Genomic DNA, 12,544 nt, shown 5'->3' with positions numbered 1-12,544 from the left:
CAGTGAAAGGCTGGGATCAGGGCCTGTTCCAGTGAAAGGCTGGGATCTGGGCCTGTTCCAGTGAAAGACTGGGATCTGGGCCTGTTCCAGTGAAAGGCTGGGATCTGGGCCTGTTCCAGTGAAAGGCTGGGATCTGGGCCTGTTCCAGTGAAAGGCTGGGATCTGGGCCTGTTCCAGTGAAAGACTGGGATCTGGGCCTGTTCCAGTGAAAGACTGGGATCTGGGCCTGTTCCAGTGAAAGGCGTGGATCTGGGCCTGTTCCAGTGAAAGGCGTGGATCTGGGCCTGTTCCAGTGAAAGGCGTGGATCTGGGCCTGTTTCAGTGAAAGGCTGGGATCTGGGCCTGTTCACGCAAAAGGCTGGGATCTGGGCCTGTTCCAGTGAAATGCGTGGATCTGGGCCTGTTCCAGTGAAATGCGTGGATCTGGGCCTGTTCCACTGAAAGGCGAGGATCTGGGCCTGTTCCACTGAATGGCGTGGATGTGGGCCTGTTCCACTGAATGGCGTGGATCTGGGCCTGTTCCACTGAATGGCGTGGATCTGGGCCTGTTCCAGTGACTGGCGTGGATCTGGGCCTGTTCCAGTGAAAGGCGTGGATCTGGGCCTGTTCCAGTGAAAGGCGTGGATCTGGGCCTGTTCCAGTGAAAGGCGTGGATCTGGGCCTGTTCCAGTGAATGGCGTGGATCTGGGCCTGTTTCAGTGAAAGGCTGGGATCTGGGCCTGTTCACGAAAAAGGCTGGGATCTGGGCCTGTTCACGCAAAAGGCTGGGATCTGGGTCTGTTCACGCAAAAGGCTGGGATCTGGGCCTGTTCCAGTGAAATGCGTGGATCTGGGCCTGTTCCACTGAAAGGCGAGGATCTGGGCCTGTTCCACTGAATGGCGTGGATGTGGGCCTGTTCCACTGAATGGCGTGGATCTGGGCCTGTTCCACTGAATGGCGTGGATCTGGGCCTTTTCCACTGAATGGCGTGGATCTGGGCCTGTTCCAGTGAAAGACTGGGATCTGGGCCTGTTCACGCAAAAGGCTGGGATCTGGGCCTGTTCCAGTGAATGGCGTGGATCTGGGCCTGTTCCAGTGAATGGCGTGGATCTGGGCCTGTTCCAGTGACTGGTGTGGATCTGGGCCTGTTCCAGTGAAAGGCGTGGATCTGGGCCTGTTCCAGTGAAAGGCGCTGATCTGGGCCTGTTCCAGTGAAAGGCGCTGATCTGGGCCTGTTCCAGTGAAAGGCGTGGATCTGGGCCTGTTCCACTGAATGGCGTGGATCTGGGCCTGTTCCACTGAATGGCGTGGATCTGGGCCTGTTCCACTGAATGGCGTGGATCTGGGCCTGTTCCACTGAATGGCGTGGATCTGGGCCTGTTCCACTGAATGGCGTGGATCTGGGCCTGTTCCACTGAATGGCGTGGATCTGGGCCTGTTCCAGTGAAAGGCGTGGATCTGGGCCTGTTCCAGTGAAAGGCGTGGATCTGGGCCTGTTCCAGTGAAAGGCGTGGATCTGGGCCTGTTCCAGTGAAAGGCGTGGATCTGGGCCTGTTCCAGTGAAAGGCGTGGATCTGGGCCTGTTCCAGTGAAAGGCGCTGATCTGGGCCTGTTCCAGTGAAAGGCGCTGATCTGGGCCTGTTCCAGTGAAAGGCGTGGATCTGGGCCTGTTCCAGTGAAAGGCGTGGATCTGGGCCTGTTCCAGTGAAAGGCGTGGATCTGGGCCTGTTCCAGTGAAAGGCGTGGATCTGGGCCTGTTCCACTGAATGGCGTGGATCTGGGCCTGTTCCACTGAATGGCGTGGATCTGGGCCTGTTCCACTGAATGGTGTGGATCTGGGCCTGTTCCACTGAATGGCGGGGATCTGGGCCTGTTCCCGGGAAAGCAGGATATCCTTCCCGTCGGACTTGTTCAAGGAAAACGCTTCTTCCAGTCCGTGGTGAGTAATCGCTGTTCTGATGTCCAGAAGTTATTTTCGGTCATAAGAGACGGTAGCAGCAACATTATGTACAAAATTAGTAAAAAAAAATATGTTACACAAAACGCACAAAAACGAACAAAATAGCACAATTGGTTGGTAGAATGTAAAACATCAGTCATGTTCTTCGGCGGCTTCTTGGAGCCCTGATATTGGGAATATGGTGACATTTGGGATCCTATAGTGTTCAGGTGTTAGTAAAGGCAACAGAGGTCAGATGGTAATGGTGTGGAGGCCTTTGCTCTCACCTTGAGGACCAGGCATTTCTCTGTGGGGTTAGGGCCTGGACTCTGTGGGGTTAGGGCCTGGACTCTGTGGGGTTAGGGCCTGGACTCTGTGGGGTTAGGGCCTGGACTCTGTGGGGTTAGGGCCTGGACTCTGTGGGGTTAGGGCCTGGACTCTGTGGGGTTAGGGCCTGGACTCTGTGGGGTTAGGGCCTGGACTCTGTGGGGTTAGGGCCTGGACTCTGTGGGGTTAGGGCCTGGACTCTGTGGGGTTAGGTGGTAGTTAATGTGGTTCAAGCTGGGCTGTTGTTCTCACCTTGAGGGCCAGGCAGTACTCTGTGGGGTTAAGGCCAGTACTCTGTGGGGTTAGGGCCAGTACTCTGTGGGGTTAGGGCCAGTACTCTGTGGGGTTAGGGCCAGTACTCTGTGGGGTTAGGGCCAGTACTCTGTGGGGTTAGGTGGTAGTTAATGTGGTTCAAGCTGGGCTGTTGTTCTCACCTTGAGGGCCAGGCAGTAGTCTGTGGGGGCCTTGTACTTGCTGCGGTAGTCCTGTCCGTAGTACACATTAACATGATCCAGCTGCAGGAAACACACCAGATCTCTGGAAGCCTGCCAGCCAGAGAGGAGGAGGGAAGAAATTAAGGATTTAGAGTTGACCGTCATGTGTTTCACTTCATTGCACCATCCACTGAGTGGCACTAGGGCTGTTGTGGTGACCATACTGCCACACTGGCAGTCATGATCGTAGTAACAATTCCACGTGACCTTGAGTCACAGTAATCTCCTAATGGCCTGGTACTCAGGGCTCTATTGTCCCTTTAACCACTCTAACTCACCTCCTTGTAATGAGTAATTTGAGGAAAGCAGTTCAACAGCAGGTTTTAACAGTGTAAAACATGTTTGTTGTGGATGTTGTTTCAAAGCCTAACAACAAACTGGACAGCCCTTTCTAAAGGTGATGATTCATTCAAAACACCCATAAGCATATTAGAGCTGATGCATAAGCTTAAAATTATTACAATTAAAATTAGGATTGTTCTGTTAAACAATATGTAGCCTAAGCATAGCAGAAAAACATCAAATAAAAACTAATTTAAGATGTCTTTGGTACATATTTGGTATAGCATATACTATACAAATTTAACTGATTCTAGTAATGGCCTTTGAGTTTGGACGTTATTAGTATTCATGCTGGATGGACTGGGTTACCTTACGCTCCAAAACATCTATCCATGAGTCTGGGAGAGAAGGTACAGAAGATGCTGTTGGTTTGTTGACTGAGCAGGGCGGCTTACAATTAGCCTAGAATTAGTGAATGTATTGGGGGGAAAATATTTCATTTTTATTTTGAGGAGCATGCATTTATTTTATTTTTTTAAATAAAATCAGAATTAATTGGGTGACACATTACCTTTAATTATACTGAATATCCCATGCGTTTCCATCTCCCCTCTCTCCTGTATACCTTTCTAGAGCGGCAGAAGGGGCTGGCAACAGTTTAGTGAAAACATGTCTCTTTCAATGTTCCCCAATATTTTCCCTTGGTTTCCCAAATGAAGCTCCACCATAAAACCCAAGTCGCCTACCCCGCATCCTTGAAAAACAGACCGGAGGGAAAGCGTGCGGCCATCATTCGCTGTTGGTTGACCGTAACTCATTTTTACATATTAGTAAAAACGAGATTAAACTGACTGGTGAAAATATACTTGATGAGAGAACAGCTGTGTAACCTGAGGCAAGGAACACACGGCAAGCTTGTTTTACAACTTTATCACATCATCAATAGCCTATAATCACATCATGTTTTAAATTTTATTTTTTATTTATTTTTATTTTTATTTATTTTTAGAATTTTACCCCTTTTTCTCCCCAATTTCGTAGTATACAATTGTTGTAGTAGCTACTATCTTGTCTCATCGCTACAACTCCCGTACGGGCTCGGGAGAGACGAAGGTTGAAAGTCATGCGTCCTCCGATACACAACCAACCAAGCCGCTGCTTCTTTAACACAGCGCACATCCAACCCGGAAGCCAGCCGCACCAATGCGCCGGAGGAAACACCGTGCACCTGGCCACCTTGGCTAGCGTACACTGCGCCCAGCCCGCCACAGGAGTCGCTGGTGCGCGATGAGACAAGGACACCCCTACCGACCAAGCCCTCCCTAACCCGGGCGACGCTAGGCCAATTGTGCGTCGCCCCACGGACCTCCCGGTCGCGGCCGGTTACGACAGAGCCTGGGCGCGAACCCAGGACTCTGATGGCACAGCTGGCGCTGCAGTACAGCGCCCTTAACCACTGCGCCACCCGGGAGGCCTATGTTTTAATTTCTACGGTTGGTATCATTCACAACTAAAGTTGCCAAATAACTCTAAATCATATAAGACCTGTTTTAAATAGTCACTTCATACGCGCTCTCGCTTCTTAATGGTTAAAATATTTTATTCAGCTAAATTCAATTATATTATTCTATCTAGAAAATCATATAATATTAAATAATGTCAAAGGACTCATACGCATATCTAGTCTGCTAAATGAACAGGCCTACAGTCTATAGTCAGATAACATACAGTATCTAGTCTGATAAATGAACAAGCCTACAGTCTATAGCCAGATAACATATAGTATCTAGTCTGCTAAATGAACAGGCCTACAGTCTATAGCCAGATAACATACAGTATCTAGTCTGATAAATGAACAGGCCTACAGTCTATAGCCAGATAACATACAGTATCTAGTCTGATAAATGAACAGGCCTACAGTCTATAGCCAGATAACATACAGTATCTAGTCTGCTAAATGAACAGGCCTACAGTCTATAGTCAGATAACATACAGTATCTAGTCTGATAAATGAACAAGCCTACAGTCTATAGCCAGATAACATACAGTATCTAGTCTGATAAATGAACTAGCCTACAGTCTATAGTCAGATAACATACAGCATCTAGTCTGCTAAATGAACAGGCCTACAGTCTATAGCCAGATAACATACAGTATCTAGTCTGATAAATGAACAGGCCTACAGTCTATAGCCAGATAACATACAGTATCTAGTCTGCTAAATGAACAGGCCTACAGTCTATAGCCAGATAACATACAGTATCTAGTCTGATAAATGAACAGGCCTACAGTCTATAGCCAGATAACATACAGTATCTAGTCTGATAAATGAACAGGCCTACAGTCTATAGCCAGATAACATACAGTATCTAGTCTGCTAAATGAACAGGCCTACAGTCTATAGTCAGATAACATACAGTATCTAGTCTGCTAAATGAACAGGCCTACAGTCTATAGCCAGATAACATACAGTATCTAGTCTGATAAATGAACAAGAATACAGTCTATAGCCAGATAACATACAGTATCTAGTCTGATAAATGAACAAGCCTACAGTCTATAGCCAGATAACATACAGTATCTAGTCTGATAAATGAACAGGCCTACAGTCTATAGTCAGATAACATACCGTATCTAGTCTGCTACATGAACAGGCCTACAGTCTATAGCCAGATAACATACAGTATCTAGTCTGATAAATGAACAGGCCTACAGTCTATAGCCAGATAACATACAGTATCTAGTCTGATAAATGAACAGGCCTACAGTCTATAGTCAGATAACATACCGTATCTAGTCTGATAAATGAACAAGCCTACAGTCTATAGCCAGATAACATACAGTATCTAGTCTGATAAATGAACAGGCCTACAGTCTATAGTCAGATAACATACCGTATCTAGTCTGATAAATGAACAAGCCTACAGTCTATAGCCAGATAACATACCGTATCTAGTCTGATAAATGAACAAGTCTACAGTCTAGTCAGATAACATACAGTATCTAGTCTGATAAATGAACAAGCCTACAGTCTATAGCCAGATAACATACAGTATCTAGTCTGATAAATGAACAAGTCTACAGTCTATAGCCAGATAACATACAGTATCTAGTCTGATAAATGAACAAGCCTACAGTCTATAGCCAGACAACATACAGTATCTAGTCTGATAAATGAACAAGCCTACAGCCTATAGCCAGATAACATACAGTATCTAGTCTGATAAATGAACAAGTTTACAGTCTATAGCCAGATAACATACAGTATCTAGTCTGATAAATGAACAAGACTACAGTCAGATAACATACAGTATCTAGTCTGCTAAATGAACAGGCCTACAGTCTATAGTCAGATAACATACAGTATCTAGTCTGCTAAATGAACAAGCCTACAGTCTATAGCCAGATAACATACAGTATCTAGTCTGCTAAATGAACAAGCCTACAGTCTATAGCCAGATAACATACAGTATCTAGTCTGCTAAATGAACAAGCCTACAGTCTATAGCCAGATAACATACAGTATCTAGTCTGATAAATGAACAAGCCTACAGTCTATAGCCAGATAACATACAGTATCTAGTCTGCTAAATGAACAAGACTACAGTCTATAGCCAGATAACATACCGTATCTAGTCTGCTAAATGAACTAGCCTACAGTCTATATCATAGTCAGATAACATACAGTATCTAGTCTGCTAAATGAACAGGCCTACAGTCTATAGTCAGATAACATACAGTATCTAGTCTGCTAAATGAACAGGCCTACAGTCTATAGCCAGATAACATACAGTATCTAGTCTGATAAATGAACAAGCCTACAGTCTATAGCCAGATAACATACAGTATCTAGTCTGCTAAATGAACAAGCCTACAGTCTATAGCCAGATAACATACAGTATCTAGTCTGATAAATGAACAGGCCTACAGTCTATAGCCAGATAACATACAGTATCTAGTCTGATAAATGAACAGGCCTACAGTCTATAGCCAGATAACATACAGTATCTAGTCTGATAAATGAACTAGCCTACAGTCTATAGTCAGATAACATACAGTATCTAGTATGATAAATGAACAAGCCTACAGTCTATAGCCAGATAACATACAGTATCTTGTCTGCTAAATGAACAAGCCTACAGTCTATAGCCAGATAACATACAGTATCTAGTCTGATAAATGAACTAGCCTACAGTCTATAGTCAGATAACATACAGTATCTAGTCTGATAAATGAACAAGCCTACAGTCTATAGCCAGATAACATACAGTATCTAGTCTGATAAATGAACTAGCCTACAGTCTATAGTCAGATAACATACAGCATCTAGTCTGCTAAATGAACAGGCCTACAGTCTATAGCCAGATAACATACAGGATCTAGTCTGATAAATGAACAGGCCTACAGTCTATAGCCAGATAACATACAGTATCTAGTCTGCTAAATGAACAGGCCTACAGTCTATAGCCAGATAACATACAGTATCTAGTCTGATAAATGAACAGGCCTACAGTCTATAGCCAGATAACATACAGTATCTAGTCTGATAAATGAACAGGCCTACAGTCTATAGCCAGATAACATACAGTATCTAGTCTGCTAAATGAACAGGCCTACAGTCTATAGTCAGATAACATACAGTATCTAGTCTGCTAAATGAACAGGCCTACAGTCTATAGCCAGATAACATACAGTATCTAGTCTGATAAATGAACAGGCCTACAGTCTATAGCCAGATAACATACAGTATCTAGTCTGATAAATGAACAAGAATACAGTCTATAGCCAGATAACATACAGTATCTAGTCTGATAAATGAACAAGCCTACAGTCTATAGCCAGATAACATACAGTATCTAGTCTGATAAATGAACAGGCCTACAGTCTATAGTCAGATAACATACCGTATCTAGTCTGATAAATGAACAAGCCTACAGTCTATAGCCAGATAACATACAGTATCTAGTCTGATAAATGAACAGGCCTACAGTCTATAGCCAGATAACATACAGTATCTAGTCTGATAAATGAACAGGCCTACAGTCTATAGTCAGATAACATACCGTATCTAGTCTGATAAATGAACAAGCCTACAGTCTATAGCCAGATAACATACAGTATCTAGTCTGATAAATGAACAGGCCTACAGTCTATAGTCAGATAACATACCGTATCTAGTCTGATAAATGAACAAGCCTACAGTCTATAGCCAGATAACATACCGTATCTAGTCTGATAAATGAACAAGTCTACAGTCTAGTCAGATAACATACAGTATCTAGTCTGATAAATGAACAAGCCTACAGTCTATAGCCAGATAACATACAGTATCTAGTCTGATAAATGAACAAGTCTACAGTCTATAGCCAGATAACATAGAGTATCTAGTCTGATAAATGAACAAGCCTACAGTCTATAGCCAGACAACATACAGTATCTAGTCTGATAAATGAACAAGCCTACAGCCTATAGCCAGATAACATACAGTATCTAGTCTGATAAATGAACAAGTCTACAGTCTATAGCCAGATAACATACAGTATCTAGTCTGATAAATGAACAAGACTACAGTCAGATAACATACAGTATCTAGTCTGCTAAATGAACAGGCCTACAGTCTATAGTCAGATAACATACAGTATCTAGTCTGCTAAATGAACAAGCCTACAGTCTATAGCCAGATAACATACAGTATCTAGTCTGATAAATGAACAAGCCTACAGTCTATAGCCAGATAACATACAGTATCTAGTCTGCTAAATGAACAAGCCTACAGTCTATAGCCAGATAACATACAGTATCTAGTCTGATAAATGAACAAGCCTACAGTCTATAGCCAGATAACATACAGTATCTAGTCTGCTAAATGAACAAGACTACAGTCTATAGCCAGATAACATACCGTATCTAGTCTGCTAAATGAACTAGCCTACAGTCTATATCATAGTCAGATAACATACAGTATCTAGTCTGATAAATGAACAAGCCTACAATCTATAGCCAGATAACATACAGTATCTAGTCTGATAAATGAACAAGTCTACAGTCTATAGCCAGATAACATACAGTATCTAGTCTGATAAATGAACAAGACTACAGTCAGATAACATACAGTATCTAGTCTGCTAAATGAACAGGCCTACAGTCTATAGTCAGATAACATGCAGTATCTAGTCTGCTAAATGAACAGGCCTACAGTCTATAGCCAGATAACATACAGTATCTAGTCTGCTAAATGAACAGGCCTACAGTCTATAGTCAGATAACATACAGTATCTAGTCTGCTAAATGAACAGGCCTACAGTATATAGCCAGATAACATACAGTATCTAGTCTGATAAATGAACAAGTCTACAGTCTATATCATAGCCAGATAACATACAGTATCTAGTCTGCTAAATGAACAAGCCTACAATCTATATCATAGCCAGATAACATACAGTATCTAGTCTGCTAAATGAACAGGCCTACAGTCTATAGTCAGATAACATGCAGTATCTAGTCTGATAAATGAACTAGCCTACAGTCTATAGCCAGATAACATACAGTATCTAGTCTGCTAAATGAACAAGTCTACAGTCTATATCATAGATCATAGTCAGATAACATACAGTATCTAGTCTGATAAATGAACAGGCCTACAGTCTATAGCCAGATAACATACAGTATCTAGTCTGATAAATGAACAGGCCTACAGTCTATAGCCAGATAACATACAGTATCTAGTCTGCTAAATGAACAGGCCTACAGTCTATAGTCAGATAACATACAGTATCTAGTCTGCTAAATGAACAGGCCTACAGTCTATAGCCAGATAACATACAGTATCTAGTCTGATAAATGAACAGGCCTACAGTCTATAGCCAGATAACATACAGTATCTAGTCTGATAAATGAACAAGAATACAGTCTATAGCCAGATAACATACAGTATCTAGTCTGATAAATGAACAAGCCTACAGTCTATAGCCAGATAACATACAGTATCTAGTCTGATAAATGAACAGGCCTACAGTCTATAGTCAGATAACATACCGTATCTAGTCTGATAAATGAACAAGCCTACAGTCTATAGCCAGATAACATACAGTATCTAGTCTGATAAATGAACAGGCCTACAGTCTATAGCCAGATAACATACAGTATCTAGTCTGATAAATGAACAGGCCTACAGTCTATAGTCAGATAACATACCGTATCTAGTCTGATAAATGAACAAGCCTACAGTCTATAGCCAGATAACATACAGTATCTAGTCTGATAAATGAACAGGCCTACAGTCTATAGTCAGATAACATACCGTATCTAGTCTGATAAATGAACAAGCCTACAGTCTATAGCCAGATAACATACCGTATCTAGTCTGATAAATGAACAAGTCTACAGTCTAGTCAGATAACATACAGTATCTAGTCTGATAAATGAACAAGCCTACAGTCTATAGCCAGATAACATACAGTATCTAGTCTGATAAATGAACAAGTCTACAGTCTATAGCCAGATAACATAGAGTATCTAGTCTGATAAATGAACAAGCCTACAGTCTATAGCCAGACAACATACAGTATCTAGTCTGATAAATGAACAAGCCTACAGCCTATAGCCAGATAACATACAGTATCTAGTCTGATAAATGAACAAGTCTACAGTCTATAGCCAGATAACATACAGTATCTAGTCTGATAAATGAACAAGACTACAGTCAGATAACATACAGTATCTAGTCTGCTAAATGAACAGGCCTACAGTCTATAGTCAGATAACATACAGTATCTAGTCTGCTAAATGAACAAGCCTACAGTCTATAGCCAGATAACATACAGTATCTAGTCTGATAAATGAACAAGCCTACAGTCTATAGCCAGATAACATACAGTATCTAGTCTGCTAAATGAACAAGCCTACAGTCTATAGCCAGATAACATACAGTATCTAGTCTGATAAATGAACAAGCCTACAGTCTATAGCCAGATAACATACAGTATCTAGTCTGCTAAATGAACAAGACTACAGTCTATAGCCAGATAACATACCGTATCTAGTCTGCTAAATGAACTAGCCTACAGTCTATATCATAGTCAGATAACATACAGTATCTAGTCTGATAAATGAACAAGCCTACAATCTATAGCCAGATAACATACAGTATCTAGTCTGATAAATGAACAAGTCTACAGTCTATAGCCAGATAACATACAGTATCTAGTCTGATAAATGAACAAGACTACAGTCAGATAACATACAGTATCTAGTCTGCTAAATGAACAGGCCTACAGTCTATAGTCAGATAACATGCAGTATCTAGTCTGCTAAATGAACAGGCCTACAGTCTATAGCCAGATAACATACAGTATCTAGTCTGCTAAATGAACAGGCCTACAGTCTATAGTCAGATAACATACAGTATCTAGTCTGCTAAATGAACAGGCCTACAGTATATAGCCAGATAACATACAGTATCTAGTCTGATAAATGAACAAGTCTACAGTCTATATCATAGCCAGATAACATACAGTATCTAGTCTGCTAAATGAACAAGCCTACAATCTATATCATAGCCAGATAACATACAGTATCTAGTCTGCTAAATGAACAGGCCTACAGTCTATAGTCAGATAACATGCAGTATCTAGTCTGATAAATGAACTAGCCTACAGTCTATAGCCAGATAACATACAGTATCTAGTCTGCTAAATGAACAAGTCTACAGTCTATATCATAGATCATAGTCAGATAACATACAGTATCTAGTCTGATAAATGAACAAGCCTACAGTCTATAGCCAGATAACATACCGTATCTAGTCAGCTAAATGAACAAGCCTACAGTCTATAGCCAGATAACATATAGTATCTAGTCTGATAAATGAACTAGTCTACAGTCAGATAACATACAGTATCTAGTCTGATAAATGAACAAGCCTACAGTCTATAGTCAGATAACATACAGTATCTAGTCTGATAAATGAACTAGCCTACAGTCTATAGCCAGATAACATACAGTATCTAGTCTGATAAATGAACAGGCCTACAGTCTATAGCCAGATAACATACAGTATCTAGTCTGATAAATGAACTAGTCTACAGTCAGATAACATACAGTATCTAGTCTGATAAATGAACAAGCCTACAGTCTATAGCCAGATAACATACCGTATCTAGTCAGCTAAATGAACAAGCCTACAGTCTATAGCCAGATAACATACAGTATCTAGTCTGCTACATGAACAAGCCTACAGCCTATATCATAGAGCATAGCCAGATAACATACAGTATCTAGTCTGCTAAATGAACAGGCCTACAGTCTATAGTCAGATAACATACAGTATCTTGTCTGCTAAATGAACAAGCCTACAGTCTATAGCCAGATAACATACAGTATCTAGTCTGATAAATTAACAAGCCTACAGTCTATAGCCAGATAACATACAGTATCTAGTCTGATAAATGAACAAGCCTACAATCTATATCATAGCCAGATAACATACAGTATCTAGTCTGCTAAATGAACAGGCCTACAGTC

General features: G+C 41.8%; 1 protein-coding gene across 2 annotated transcripts in view; it reads right to left on the bottom strand.

Annotated features, from left to right (window-relative positions):
• Positions 1–12,544, bottom strand: part of LOC139405540 (ras-associated and pleckstrin homology domains-containing protein 1-like) — a 131,927-nt gene that overhangs the window by 21,901 nt on the left and 97,482 nt on the right. For both annotated transcript variants that reach the window (XM_071147955.1, XM_071147953.1), the window contains one exon: positions 2,681–2,791. In XM_071147955.1, the coding sequence (XP_071004056.1) occupies positions 2,681–2,791 (111 nt within the window). The remainder of the gene's footprint in view (positions 1–2,680; positions 2,792–12,544) is intronic.

The sequence above is a fragment of the Oncorhynchus clarkii genome, chromosome 3 (genome assembly GCF_045791955.1).
Source record: "Oncorhynchus clarkii lewisi isolate Uvic-CL-2024 chromosome 3, UVic_Ocla_1.0, whole genome shotgun sequence".
NCBI lineage: Eukaryota > Metazoa > Chordata > Actinopteri > Salmoniformes > Salmonidae > Oncorhynchus > Oncorhynchus clarkii.
This window is presented reverse-complemented; position numbering and strand designations above follow the sequence as displayed.